The 15976-nt window shown below is 38.1% G+C and overlaps 1 protein-coding gene across 1 annotated transcript in view; it reads left to right on the forward strand.

The window, feature by feature from the left end:
- The window catches only part of CEP57L1 (centrosomal protein 57 like 1), a 77466-nt gene that overhangs the window by 36708 nt on the left and 24782 nt on the right, over nucleotides 1-15976 (forward strand). The window contains exons 2-4 of the mRNA XM_030886827.2: nucleotides 6777-6939; nucleotides 13135-13314; nucleotides 14482-14603. Of these exons, the coding sequence (XP_030742687.1) occupies nucleotides 6780-6939; nucleotides 13135-13314; nucleotides 14482-14603 (462 nt within the window). The 5' untranslated portion in view covers nucleotides 6777-6779. The remainder of the gene's footprint in view (nucleotides 1-6776; nucleotides 6940-13134; nucleotides 13315-14481; nucleotides 14604-15976) is intronic.

The raw sequence follows: 15976 nt of genomic DNA on the forward strand, positions 1-15976 counted from the left end.
TTCTACATTGTGAAATCGCTGTCCTTTCATGTCCCTCTGCATTCATGGAATCAAAAAGAAGTTGCACGGAGTGAGGTCAGGTGCATGGGGCAAGAGAGGTAAATGCTGGGTTTGGGTTTTTTTTTTTGCAAAACCTGGCGTACTGAGATGGCTGCATGAGCAGGTACATTGTCATGGCAAAACCAGTCACCCATCTGACACAAATCAGACCTTTTTCATCACACACTGTTAAACTCTTAATAGAAAGCTTCATTAACAGTCTGACCTGGTGTAATAAACTCCAAATGCAATAGAAGTCAATGTTTTCGTCCATTTGGGAAGTTGATGGACATCCAGAAAGAAGTTTGTCATCACTCAACATTTCACCTTTTATGAAATGAGAAAACCACTTGTGCACTTGAGTTTTTCCCATAGTGCTGCCCTTGTATGCTGTGTTTAACATCACAACAGCTTCTACGGCATTTTTCCCAAGCAGGAAACATTTCACAGCCACATGCTGTTCTCTTAAATTGGCGATCACAGAAAAATGAGGTTTGAGCAAAACTGCTTTTATGAAAAAATTAACTGTGACCAGAGAGAACCTTCCCAGGTGATGCCACTGGGTGCACTAACTCAGAGCGAGTTACTCCATGCTCGCCTAACGGGAAAAATGCTTACTTACTATGAAAGTTCCTCTCTGCCCAGTGCAATTCCAGTTCTTATTTTTTTGCTTTTTGATATTAGAGATAAATATAAGGCTGCATGTAATACATAAGAAGTCATAATTCTAATGAGATAAAGGGGCTTTAAATCTAGCATTATACTTGAGGGCACCTTTTACTTTCTTATATCAGAGACCTGCACTTTAAGGAGGTGCTTCTACTTGTATGGGACAGTGGCAGACTCGAGGACTATTTTTATATTAACTTCAATGTAATCTGTATATTATTCCTTTGTATGTTCTCTTTTGCTTTTGAACATAAAAAATCTTATCCATTCTAAAAATAATTGACAATTTACTGACTTTTTCATAATTTTAAAAATACATTGTTCATTTGCCTCTGTGATGTATTCGAAATTTATATTATGTATATGATATATGATAACGATTTAATTGGATTTTTTCCAGTTTTTTTTCTAACATCAATTGTTGAGTACTTGTTTTGATACCTTTTTTGAGTTCTTTCACTTACAAGTTTTATTGGCAAGTTGGCTTTCATCTCATGTTCTTAACATTTTATAAGTTGCATGTTTAAATACAGGTTGTAGCATCTTGTAGGGCATCTATAAGCAAGTTCTTTAATCATAAATTACCCTACTCCATTGTAATAGTTCTGTTAAACTACTAAACACTAAAAAATCAGATAGGGCTAACTCCACAGTCCCTGTGTTTGCTATTAGGATAAATTAACATAGATACAGACACATAAACAGATGAAAGAAACAGAGCTCTTTATCTTTCATTCTTCAGTTTCTCTAAGGAAAAATCTAAACTTGGAAGCATTAGTAGTATAGGAAACCGATTTCCCCCATTCCAAGAACCTACCGTAAGTATCCCTGATTGTCTCTTGATGCCATTTTCCTAATAGACTTTCCAATGTGGTTATCCAAAGATGATGGTCTAGAGCCCCAATCAGGAATAGACATTGGAGGTTGAAAAGGATGATTTTGGAACAAGTACTTCCCTCAATAACAAGTGAACAGGAAGAGGAACATGCTAACGAATTTGTGTGTAGCACACCCTTTTTCGAGGATAGTTTCTTTATTCAGTGGCTCCTCAGCTGCAGCCACTTTGATTTATGGACCACCGAGACAAAGGATAGTTTCCTTGGTGGCTCATAAACTCTCAGGAATGGCTCCAGGCATGAACCAAACTTCCCAGGACTTTCCTGGGCTATATCAGCAGAGACTCACATTACAGATTTTTGTCCCTACTTGCAGATACTGGGGAAAATTCTCCATAAGAAATCCTGAAATCCAAAAGAACATTGTCTAGGTTCTTTAAGGCTTGTCTCAACACAAGTCTTAACACAAGTAAATGAGGTGTTGGCTAAGTCCATGTGGAAGAAGCACACCTGTCTGTGTGATCCAAGGATTGTAAATAAGAAAATACAAATCTCAAGGAGGGAATGGTATTAGAGCTTAAGTTGTGAACACCCAGTCTTCAGAAGGCTAAGGATGACACGGGAAATCCAATCCATTTACATGGTCCCCACAAGAATTAAGACCATGATGAATCCCCTCTGAATATAGTCAAGGGATGTGAATAGCCTTACAGTGAGACAGAGAGCATTGTAAAGTCAATTATGGCAGATATAGTTAAGTTAAAATGTAATGCCTTATCATTTCATCTCCTTTTTTCCCCCCAACAGTTTTATTGGCATATAATTCATATGTCATAAAATTCAATAGTTCACTATCAAGAAGAGTTGTACAAGCATCACCACAATCAGTTTTAGAACATTTCCTTATTCTTGTACTTACTGTTTTTAGCTCCCCATTTCCTCCCAACCATCCCTGCCATACCCCCAAGGAACCATTACTGCCTTTATAGACTTAACTATCCTGGATTTCATAAACAGTAAAACATTAAAAAAGAAACAAAAAACTAACAAGAATAACAAAGTCAAACACATGAAAACCTCAATTAAGAAGCACAAAATGTTAAAAAGTAGAACAAATTTAAATGGATCATGAAGAAATCAAATGATAGGGTGCTAAATTTTAACCTTACTGTATCAGCAACTATCCACTATCCGATGCATTCTGCATGTTAGCAAGGCTATTCACATCCCTGGTCCATGATCAAAAGAGATTCCCCAGGGTATGCACATCTATTTCCCCTTCACTTTCTTATTGCATTTCATTCTGTTGTTTATTATTATTAATTGGGAGTTAGTACTTATATCATAATTCAATCGTGTCAAGTAGCATTGTACAATTGCTGCCACAGTCAATTCCAAACATTCTTTTTCTTCTTGGACTCCTTGACATCATCTACTTTTTCCCCACCCCGCCACCCCCCAAAACCAACATCTTTGTTATACTTATTGTCCCTATAGGTTCATCAATTCTGGGTTTCATTCCCTTCACTTTATCTTCTCTGCCTTCTTTTTTTAACTGAAACAGTTTTAAAATGGGTCATAAAGGACACTTGTTCTCCTTTAGACCCATTTTAAAGTTGTTTGTTTTTAATATTTTTCTACTTTCTTTTCTATTGAGGTTTTTCTATGTTTTGCTTAGTCATTGTTGTTGGTTGTTTGTTTGTTTGTACCCGTTTGTGTTTTGTATGATTTGCTGCATATGAGATCAAGGATAGGTAGATATATAGCTACAACTGAATCAATCATTAATTTCCTAGGGACATGGTAAGAGAGGGTGGAGGAAATAAGGAGCTAACAACAGTAAGTATGAAAAGAAAATGTTCTGTAGTTGGTTGTGGTGGTGACTGCACAACTCCTCTTAGATGACAACGACTAAGTTGTATGATATGTGACGATGGCACCAATAAAACTACTTAAAATACCCTGTACCTAGGCATCTGGCCAGACACACTGAAAGGCATAGAAGTTTGCAGAAGTGTACTTGCAGAAAATTATCTCATATGTGCCTACCAATTTGTCCCTTCCAGCTCTCCTCTCGTTGAGCAATACTAACAAGCCCTATAAAAGATCAAAACCCTGTGGTCTCCAGCAAACTGAGACAAAGGGCGATTTCCCCCTCTGTTGGCATATACCATCTTATACAAAGCAGGACAGCTAGTCAGTCCCTCAATCTTTTTCAATACTGTTGAAACATTGCTCAGTTTAAACTTGCAGCCCTTTCTTCCCAGGACCCACATATAAGTCTATGGGATTGGGTTCGAGAGGAATTAGAGTGACCACCACCGTACTCTACTAAGAATCACCCCTCTTTTCCTCTGCCAAGTAAAGGCTTTGGTTCCAGATCAGGCTTTTTGTACTCGTTTCTTCTTTCTTCAGAATAAGTTTTAATTAAAATTCTAGTGGCCTTATGCACCAGTTTACAACACATGGCCAAAGCATCGAGGCAAAACGAGGACCCGCAATGAGAGTCCTGAGCTCTGTGTCACAGCCCCTCTTGTCTTTTCTTCCTTTACTGGCTCCCAGCTTCTCTCCGTTATTTCTCTCCTACCTGGGAGTTGTTACTCTGCTCTGCTCCTGCTTTAGTATGTCGTCATACGCATTTAATTTAAAGACATTTTTAACTTCAGTTACTTTATACCAAAATGCACTGCCACTGACTTGATTCTAATTCATAGCAACCTTATATAGGGTTTCCAAAAGCAACTGGTGGTGGATTTGAACCACTAACCTTGTAGTTAGCAGCCCATCAGCCAATCTACAGCACCACCAGGGCACCACAAGGGCTCCTTACTTATTTCATATACATTTTAAACCTTGAATTGGAACCAGTTGTTGAATTGATCAAAGGTTGATTTGTAAAATAATGTTTGTTTGGGACAGAGGAAGTAGAGCCCATCCAAGGATTAATATAACAAAAACAAACCAAAAAGACCTTACTTCAAGCCAATTTGGATTGTCTAGAACCGCCCCCTTGAGTTTCTAAGGCTTTATCTTTAGAGTCAGCCAGCCACATCTTTTCCCATGGAGTTGCTAATGGATTCAAATTAACAGCCTTCTGGTTAGCAGCCAAGTACTTTACCTACTGCATTCAAGGCCTCCTACTCTGCTGATGCCAAATTTCATGACTTTCAACCACCTACCTCTCTCTGAAGACAGACCTCCTCTGTCTTCCAAACTTCTATTCCCCTTTGTTGTGAATTAGCTGTAACCAGTTCTGCTTTCTGGTCTTCTGAGGGAAGAACAACTTAAATTGATGTACTCTCCCATGGGACAGAGTGTGTGAGCAGCACCAACCCCGAGGGTCAGTAAATGATAGCTGGTGCTAAAGACAGTAGAAAAGGAAGTGGGTGCTTTCTAAACACAAAGCAAGACTTCTTAGGCCACATAATCTTTTAAAGTCTCTAAGCCTGGTCAGACCCTCAGGATGTCCTGGAAAGTAGCCAGTCAAAACAATGGCTGAAGTAGGAACTCCTGGGAAAGGGAGTGTTCCCTGGGCCTTTCAAGGTAATGAAGTCTAGAAAATACCTTCCTTAGCGTTATGAATCGGAAAAGTAGTGAAATCACAGACTATTTCCAATCCTCACAAGCTAAAATGGCTGATTACATAATGGAATCTGGGGTTTGCGTTTTAAAACAAGTTTTCCTATTTAAAATTATGCTTTCTGTGAAATGCTGAAGGACTTAGACAAAATCTGTACTGTGAGTTCTGTGTGTGTACCATTATTATCCTGTTTCTTCTAATATAGTTATTAATTAATGAACATTGACCATTAACTAGGGTACATTTCTAAAAGATTTAAAATCACAAAAGAAAAAAAATGATTTAGAAGTTATATAAAAATAAAACTACTGGCCTGGATAGTTTTTAAAAATGTAAGTAAAATATCTTTGGCCCATTTTAAAGCTGTGTCAGTGTTTTTGTTTTGTTTTTAAGTAAAGGAGAAATACACATGATTAAGACCCTGGTGAATCCTCTCTGGCCATGGACCAGGGATGGGAACAGCCTTGCTAACGTGCAGACTGCATTGGGAAGTGGATTATTACAGATACAGTTAGGTTAAAATTTAACACCTTATCGTTTGATCTCCCTCTAATGTTTAATATTTTCTGCTTTCTTTTCAATTGAAATTTTTATCTATTTTACTTGTTATTCTTGTTAGTTTTTTTTAACTTTGTTTTGAAATGTTTTTCTACATATGATAGGTAAATCTATAGAGACAGTAATTGAATTAATGGTTCCTTAGGGGTGTGGCAAGGACCTTTGGTAGTGTAGTGGTTATGCATTGGGTTGTCATCTGCATGGTCAGCAGTTCAAAACCACCGGTTCCAAACCACTTTCTCTGAGGGAGAAAGACTGGGCTTTCTACTCCCATAAACAGTTATAGTCTTGGACCTACAGGGGGGTCACTATTCAATGACAGCAAGTTTGTTTTGGGGTTTGTGGGGTATGGCAGGGGAGGTTGGGGGAATTGGGAAGCTAAAAACAGTGAGTATAAGAACGAAGAAAAAGTTCTAAAATTGTGGTGATAATTGTGCAGCTCTTTTTAATATGATTGAACTATTGAATTGTATAATATGTGAATTATATGCCAGTAAAACTGTTAAAGATTTAAAAATTTTTTCTACTTGTATCTTATTCAAGAATTAGACTCAGAAATTATGTATAGACAGAATTACCCTTGAAAGCTCCTTAGGAACACGGAGTACGGAAATCCAGCAGTCAATAATAAAGAATCAGAGTATGTGTTTGCCTTATGTTTAAAAGCTGTATTGTTTCTTAGAATATACACTGCCTTCAAACCCTGACTCTTTGTGGGGAAGTGCTCAGACTAAGGCATATACTCTAGAATAGCAAGCAGAATTGCCTATTATATTTCTACAGAAAATAAACAGTTTTTTCTAAGTGTATTGTAGTTGAATGTGTGATGATTTCATAAATGGGAGAGAGATGAAACTTTTTACTCCCATAAAAAGTGAGCCACAGAAACCCACAGGGGCAGTTCCACCCTGACCTGTAGGGTCACTACAAGTCAGACTCGGTTGGCTGGCAGTGAGTGAGTCAGGATTTCATAAAGACAAATCCAAATAATAAGCTTATATATTTATGTGAAAATTGTGCCTGAATTTTTGAATATTTTTGTCACCCACAAAGGAAAGAATGATGCTATACCACCACCCCTTTATTCTCCACAGGTAATGGATTCTGAATTAATTGATAGTATAGTCGGAAGCTATCTTAAGCCTCCAGAAAGAGTGTTGGCTCCGTCATTCACCCAGTATGAGCCACCTCCGAACTACTACCCTGTGAATGTCGAAGTTAGTCCTCCTAAGATGCTTCACAGTCCAAATAGCCAAGGTAATCACAGCATAAATTCATATGTAAGATTAAGAGCGTGTAGAAAACATTTCATGTAAAACCTTTCATTTTCTGTAGGAAAATTAGCAATACGATTGTATATTTATTTAAACTTACTGACACTTATTTTGATTGCTGAAAGTTTCTGTGAACTCAGACAAGACATTTAACATGTTATTTCAACTTAACACAATCCATGCAACATATGTTACAGGTCCATCATAAAAAAATACATTATGTAACAGTAAAGTAGTATCTGAAGTATAAAGATCACATTTTAAATCTTCTGAACTAGATATTTAGAATGCTAGTATATTCGTGGAATTGTATCTTATTCAAAGTTAGATTCAAAAGTTAAATACTTTCAAAATCACCCTTTAAAATCCTAGGCAGTACATTGGAATAACTACCAAAAATTTTAAAGTAACTTTTTAAATGCAAATTTAGGAAGATTTTAAAACTGAATTAGTAAACTGCGTGACTACATTATATGCTACACACATTACTTTTTCAGGTACTGATTACTGTGCCATATTTTGATATTTTGTACTAAAGGCTGTCATTAATAGACCTGTTTTACAATTAGAAATGCCCCAGTTGTAAATACTTCATGCCCCAGGAATCTCTTTACTTGGTATATGTCATAAAGAAGCAAGAGTCATACCACGAACAGACATATGCACACCCTTGTTCATCACAGCACTGTTCACAACAGCAAGAAGATGGAAGCAACTTAAATTCTCATCAGCAGAAGAATGGATAAAGAAACTGTGATACTTACACACAATGGATACTATGCATCACTAAGGAATAATGAAACTGAAATATGTCATGGCTTAGACGGTATTGGGGAACATTATGATGAATGAAATTAGCCAATCACAAAAGGACAAATATTATATGAGGCCACTGTTATAAAAGAAAAATCACGACAAGGGGTTTCATACCAAAAGAAACAGACTTTGATGGTTACCAGGGATGACAGAGGAGGAGAAGGAAGGGGAAGCAGTAAGCTAGAGCCTAGATTCTCAAACGTACTTGGCCTAATGCCCTCCTTTCAGGAAGAATATTACTCAGCACCCTCCTTAGACAGTGAAAAAAACATCTGACTCTAGCCCATAATCCTGGATAATCCAGTGTAGGTACTGTTTTTGCAGCCCCTCCTGTAATGACTCAGCAGCCCCAGGGCCCTGGTATTGCCTCTTTGGGAAGCTCTGGGCTTGAGAGTAGACAGGTATTAACTTGGGTAAAGGGGAAGATAGTATTCTATGAACGGGAGAAGGAAAAGAAGTGGAATGGAACAGGGTAAGCTTTGGGGAAGTTTGATAGGTAGCTTAAGTTATTGAATGCAAATCTGATGATCTGAAATATAACCCCCCAGAAAATTCACAATATAAAGTTTTTTTTATAAAGCAGACCAGGAAAATAGATCTAGGAAGCAAAGCTATGGATAGAGGTATAAGCATAGGTGTGCACATATGTAAATACATTAATTCATAAAAATAGAGGTATTGGCCTAGGTACATTTATTTATATGGTAATGCACTGAGGGAGTGGACGGACCTCAGGCCTCTGCTCAAGCCCTTCCTCAATGCAAGAACACTTTATTCTAACAACCTGTCACTCTGTGATGCTCACCCTCCCAGCACAATCACTGAAGACAAAATGGTACATAAGCAAATGGGGTGAAGAAAGTGGATGATGCCTGGCTATCAAATGATAGAGTGTCTGGGATCTTAAAGGCTTGAAGTTAAACAAGCAGCCATCTACCAGAGAAGCAACAAGCTCACATGGAAGAAGCACACCGGCCTGTGTAATCGTGAGGTGTAGACAGGATTGGGTAACAGGCATCAGAAGACCCAAACCAAACAAATAAACCAAAAAAAAACCCATATTGTTGAGAAAGAGGGGATTCGGAGCAGAGACCCAAAGTCCATCTGTAGATAATGGGACATCCCCTCACAGAAGGGTCATAAGGAATGGATGAGTCAACCAGGGCGCAATATAGCACTGATGAAACACACAATATTCCTCTGGTTTCTTGAGGCTTTCTCACCCACCACTATCATGACCCCATGACTGCCTTTCACTGGGGACTAGACTGGAGCATGTGCACGGGTACAGATAAGAGATAAGAGCTCCGACACATGGAATCCAGGAATAGGAATGGGAATAGCAATACCAAGCGGGTAGAGGGAAGGTGGGGAGTTCTCGGAGGAGGAAGGGGGAACTGATCACAATGATCAACACTAACCCCTCCCCCCAAGGAAGATGAACAACAGAAACCATGGGGGAAGGGAGACAACAGTAGGTGTAAGATATGTGTGTTAGTCTGGGTACATTAGAGAAATAAATCCACAGAAACTCATATGTATAAGAGAGAATTTTATATAAAGGGTAAGTGCACATCAAGAAAACATCCCAACCCAGTGCTGCCCAAGCCCATAAGTCCAACATTAGCCCATTTGTCTGGCACCAATGCATTTGTCTCCTCCATCTCACAAAACATACACAATGATGCCAAGTGCAGGAGGAAAGCTGAATCCATGAATGTGTAAGCATCTCAGCGCTGGCAGGGGTCTCCACATGGCTGCTCAGCACCCAGGGCTGCATTGGGGTAGGTCCATGTGGCTTCTCCTCAGGGATGTCGTGCAGGAAGTGAGCCTTGCCAGCTGAAGCAGGGAACTGGCTAAGGCAGCTGCACCCTGGTCCGACCATCAGAAGGCAAGAGACCCGAGAACTAGAAAGGCGAGGTTCACTGAGCCATTTATCTCTCCGCCCTTTAATTAACCCCACATGGGTTTATCGGCCAGGTTGGCACAATAAACTAACTCAGTATGAAAATAATTTATAATTTATCAAGGGGTCATGAGGGGGGTCGGGGAGGGAGGGGAAAAAAGGAGTTGATACCAAGGGTTCAATAGAAAGTAAATATTTAGAAAATAATGATGGCAACATATGCACAACTAAGACACCCCCCCCCAATGAAATGATCTTTTAATTAAAAAAATAGACCAGGTTTATGGAATAAAACTATGACAAGAAAAAGTAATTATCCAAATTAGTGAGCCAGTTACAGAGATCATGTAAAGCAGTTGCCATTGAATCAATCTGACCCATGTGTATCAGAGTAGAACTATATTCCATAAGGTCTGCAATCGCTGAGTTTTGGAAGGAGATCACCAGGCCTTCTAAAGCAGCAGTTCGCAACCTGTGGGGCGTGACCCCTTTGGGGCTCGAACAACCCTTTCTCAAGGGTCACCCGATTCATAACAGTAGCAAAATGACAGTTATGAAGTAGCCATGAAAATAATTTTGTGGTTGAGGGGTCGTGGCATTAGGAAGGTTGAGAATCACTGCTCTAAAGCTTCTGGGTGGACTTGAACCACCAACCTTTCAGTTAGCAGCTGAATGCATTAACCATTTGCATCACCCTGGGACTCCTTAGATATACAAAGAGTCTTAAGTGTCATGTCTTTATCTCATTTGTAAAAGCCAAACAAAAAACTCTAGCAAACACCTTTTTAATTATCTATAAACTATATGAAAGTTAGCCAATGACAATTAGTCTATAGTTTGATAGTTTAAAAATGAATTTACAACCTAGTAGACTGTATAAAATATTTTAAATGTTATAACTATGAATTTATCCAAAATAAGGAGATTTTATAAAGCTAAATAAAGATCAGTAATACATATTCACTACGTATAGTTGTTCAATCCTAACACAAATAAACAAATAATATATTTTTATCTAATGGAAGAAACTACGGTTTACCTCATAGATCCTCATTATTAACACTTTATCTTGCACTTCAATACACTAGATGTTTGTGTTTTGACCAAAACAGAACATATGAAAGATAGAAAACAATCTTTAACTTTAAATATAAACTTTCCTGTTAACCCACTATTGTCCGCTCCATTCCAGCTCATAGTGACCCTGTAGGATGGAGTAGAACTGTGTCATTGGGTTTCCACGGCCATAAATGTATTGAAGCAGATTGCCAAATTTTCCCCAGAGAGACTAATGGTTCAAATTACTGACCTTTTAATTCCTAGCCAAGTACTTTAACCACTGTGCCAATAGGACTCCTAAGTATATCCATATCCAGACCCTCATAACAGCCTCCCTTGCCTGTTCCCCCCAAGACTTTTTATAGTCTTTGGAGATATGAAAATACTTTATTAAATTAGTATTGCAGTCAGATATCAAATGATTTGGGGCATATCTGCTATGAAAGACTTCCTTAAAGTGTTAAAAAAACAAAGATGGCACCTTGGAGGACTAAGGTGGCCCTGACCCATGCCATGTTTTTTCCAATCACCTCACATGCATGCAAAAGCTGAAGAATGAGGAAGGAAAGCCAAAAACTGATGCATCTGAATTATGAAGGCATTGAAGAATGTTGCCCATGACATGGACCGCCAGAGAATGAACAAAGCTGTTTTGGAAGGAGTACAGCTAGAATGTCTTTAGAAACAAGGATGGTGAGACTTTTTGTCTCGTGGATTTTGGATTTTGGACATGTTGTGAAGAGAGACCATTCCCTGGAGAAGGACATCGTGCTAGGTAAAAGACAGGGTCAGCATGAAAAGGAAAGCCCTTAAAGAAACAGATTGATACAGTGATGCAACAATACGCTCATGTACGGCAGCTAGTATGAGGATAGCACAGGACAGGGCAACATTTTCTTCTGCGGTACAAAGGTGTGGTGTGTTAGGCTGGGCTTTCTAGAAAAAGAAAACTAGTGATATTCAACTTTTCACAAAAATTTTGTATCAGGAAATAAATTTATATTAAGAAAGTGACCGACACAGCTACAATGTGCACAAGCTCAGTCCAACTTAAATCTGGGGTCAGATGCAAGCTGGAGGCCCTTCTCAACTTATGCAGGTGCCGTTACGATGAACCAGAGTAGAAAGACCACAGAACTACAGAGGCAGAGTCAAGGGAATCCAAGGTCAACAAACAGCCTGGCAGGCTGCTGACAGTTCGCAGGGTCAGCAGGCCATGTCGTGGCCACCTTTCCAAGAAGCCAGATGCAGGCTCTAGGCCATCAGGTATAAGAAGATGAGAAAGTCAAGTCTCTATAGTGTCTCTTGCAGATAACAAATCAAAGACATCACACCCACGAGGAGACATCATTAGGCTGTGACCTGATTGAGAAGTTGGACTCCACCCACATCTTATAGGTGCAGCCACGTTAACACACAGCCTAGCTATCATGTGGTAATGATTTCTTTTAGAAGAATTAGCATTAGACTAGTTCCAAGGAGGTGGAGATTAAAGATGTCTCGCATGTCCAGATATTCCAAGATGTTAAAAGAGTCCCCAATCTGAAGTTCAGTGGTCTGTCTGGAGGATCCTCCTCACCTACAAGACTGAAGAAGCTGGTGAAACCAAACTGCAGCTCAAGCCCCAGGACCTGGAGGTCAGACAGAGGCAAACCAAAGCAGGGTCCAGGGCCCCAACCAAAAAATGTCTGAAAGTCAGAGCAGGTCTTTTGCTTCTACCACTGCTCACTAAGGAAGTAGAGATCACAGAAGGGAAGGCTTTGATTAAGTTTTTTAAAAACCTCACTGCCAACGACCCATCTTTCTCCATCAGAGCAACTCCATCTTAAGGATCACAGCTCAACACATAACCACTACACCACCAGGGATGGCTTGGATGGAGGTTTGTGTTTTGCCTTTAAGTAAACCATACCCCCAAGGAAATCAGTTTGTATCATACCAGTAAATGGGAGACTCAGAATATATCCTGCCTTAAACAGAGAACTCCTTTGGAAATAGCGTTCTAACCACAGGCAGAGAGGCCAGAGTTTACAGTGCATCACAAAGGAGATTGTAGCCACAAGGATCATGTTAAGTAATTGACTACATCTCTCAGAAGGGTTTTGATGAGTCAGAACAGATTTGACAGCACCTAACAGCAACAAGATTACAGTTACTTGTTTCCTCTGCCCTAGAAGTTCACAGAATACAATCATAAACATACTGGTTTTAAAATACATGCTAAATAAAACATATTTCTCTTTAGGATTTTAGTAATTTTTACATTATGAGGCATATACATTACCTATACAGTATTCTAGCTCACTAACAAAAATATGCTGTGCATTTTTACATTTTACTGTGATTAAAAATTCCAACTTTAAAACCTCAAGCAGTTTCTTCTTATTATTACAACAGCACTCATTTTAGCCCTGAAAACTCTTCAAGACAAGATTCATCGTTTAGAAATAGAGAGAACACAAGCTGAAGATAACTTGAACATACTGTCCAAAGAAGCTGCACAGTATAAAAAGGCTTTGGAGGATGAAACAAATGAGCGAAATTTGGCACACGAGGAACTGATAAAGCAGAAAAAAGGTAAGACAGTGTAACAGGTTCCAGAAATGGAGGGGTTACTGAAGTTTACAATTTGAAAATAATGTTCCCAGTCCAAATAAATTTACTTAAAGACTTTCTTACATACATGTAAACCTTGAGGCCTTGTTCTCAGGCATTCTGATACATGGGGGCAATTGATATATGCTTGAGATAAAAAGGAAAAATAAGTTCTTAGAAAAGTTCTATTTAGAAATTGGCGTGTTTTCAGGATAACTAAAAAATTCACTTTAAGCCATGATAGAACTCTCCAGTCAAAAACCAAGCCCACTGCAGTCAAGTCAGTTCCCGTTCAGGGACCCTTTTAGGGTTTCTGAAGTTAAAAATCTTTAAAGGAGCAACCTCATCTTTCTCTACCAACTACGTTTCCCGAGTCCCTTCATAAGGTAAATAGAATGCTTTATATTTTCAGATCTTTATTTTGAAAGTATAAAGCAATACTAATTAACAATATTTTAAAATCATAATAAAATAATTTTATAGAATTTGAGAATGGGCAAGTAAACAGAAGTTTTTGTGGAAATTATAAAAGCATGTGGACTAGAGTTTTAAGAATTTTGGCCATAAGTATTTTAAAAATTGTCCCATCGAAACCTGGCTTTTTTTTTACTATGATAATATATTCACCTTCATGAACAAGGTTTAATTGTGTTTTGACTTACAAATCGAGTGAAGAAATAGGAAGAAAACTTTTTCTGAGCTAATTGGGCAAAAACTGAATTAATGACCTAAGCATCAGAAGATGAGACTTGCTTGTGGACTTGACTGTGCTGTAAGTAGTCAAGAGCACAGAAAATGAGAGTGGCGGAGTACGTATCCCTGAGTTCCCTAAAGGAGTAGAAGTGTAATGATCAGGAAGAAACTTCAGGTCCTCTGTCTGAACAAATGGTGTCACTCTCCAGGACATCCGTTCTTTACTTCAGAGGTATGTCCTCTGGTTCTCTACGCGGAAGATCAACTTAAACTGGTTACTGATAAATGATGGAAAATTCATCATTTGTATTTTTCATAATTCAGCAAGAGTCAGTACTTGGAACTAAAGATGACTTGAACTTTTAACTCATGATTGAATTCACCCTCATGCATTTCCATCAGACCCAATTCTCTATGTGATCATCAACTAATGGACTCATTCCTTTTTCCCCACAGATATAAGTATACAGTTAAGCTCAGCCCAGTCTCGCTGCACTCTTCTAGAGAAGCAGCTAGAGTATACAAAGAGAATGGTTCTCAATGCAGAGCGAGAGAAGAATATAATCCTAGAGCAACAGGTGAGCATATTTCCTATAAGGAATAACAATAAAATTTAATATTTTTGAGGGATATTTAAAAACATTGAAAGGCTGCCATAGAACCTTAGGTAATATAGGATATAAAGTGGCCTACTTAGCTAAAAGTTTGGCCATTCCAACCTACCCACCCAGAGGCACCTTAGAAGAAAGGCCCTGGTGATCTACATCCCAAATTGGAATACACTTTGTTTGCATATGAAATTTCCGTGAGTCCTACCCACTATGATGGTTATACATCATTAGAAAAATGTACTATAGCAAGTTTCACCAGGTTGTGGAGCAATTGGAAAGCAGTTCAGTAGTTCTAAAGGTTAAACAGTATTGCCATTTAATGCAGCGGTTTACACTCCTGGGTATCTACCCAAAATAATTAAATGCAGGGATGCAAACATACCTGTGTACACCAGTGCTCATAGCAGCAGCATTCACAATAGCCAAAAGGGGAAATGAATACTAGTATCTAACAATCATGAATTGTTATTCAGACATAAAGAAAAATGAAGATCTGATATATACTATAACATAGATAAACCTGAAAACATTGTGCTGAGTGGATTAAGTCAGACACAAAACCACAAATTTTGCATGATCCCATTTATATGAAATATCTGTAAGTATATAAAACATTATTAGGCAAATCCATTTTTTAAAGTTGATTGATGATTGCTGAGTAAAGGAGGGAATGTGAAATGGGGCATGTTTGCTTCGACCATGAGGCATTTGAAAATGGATGGTGTTGATGGTTACACAATGGTGTCAGTATCACTGGTTGTACAGTTCATGGTTAAAATGACAGGTGTTGTCATATACTTTTTAACCTCAATAATTTTTTTATGTTTGCTAAAACTTAATGTTGATTGATACCATCTAAGACAATAGCTCTTTTATAGGATATTTTTCAATTATAAATGTATGTAACAGATATAAGATTATGATTTTGTTTCTTCTTGGATTTTGATTATTGTTCCTTCATCTCCTGTTTTATCCCTGGTATTAATAATATGTTTTCACTTCTAATTACCAGTCGACTTAGTACTCTATAAATTGTATTGATTTTTTTCAAAGAAACTTTTATATTTTTATTTTTCTACTTATGTCCTATTTTATTGATTTCCACTTTATCTTTTCTATTTTCTGCCTAAATGGACTTCAATGTGTTCTTTGTTCTTTCTAGCTTTTAATATAGAAGGTTTAAGTTATTGAATTGAAATCTTTCATTCATTTTTCAGTGTTTCATTTTGTAACTAAAACTATAAATTTACCTCTAACCAGTGCTTGCTTGACTCGTGACTTATAAATTTTAACATATTTCCGTTTTCATTCAATTCAAAATATTATTTCTCTGTTGACTT

Source organism: Echinops telfairi, unplaced genomic scaffold (assembly GCF_000313985.2).
Source record: "Echinops telfairi isolate 266 unplaced genomic scaffold, ASM31398v2 ScPeMD7_3533;HRSCAF=4204_0, whole genome shotgun sequence".
Classification (NCBI taxonomy): domain Eukaryota; kingdom Metazoa; phylum Chordata; class Mammalia; order Afrosoricida; family Tenrecidae; genus Echinops; species Echinops telfairi.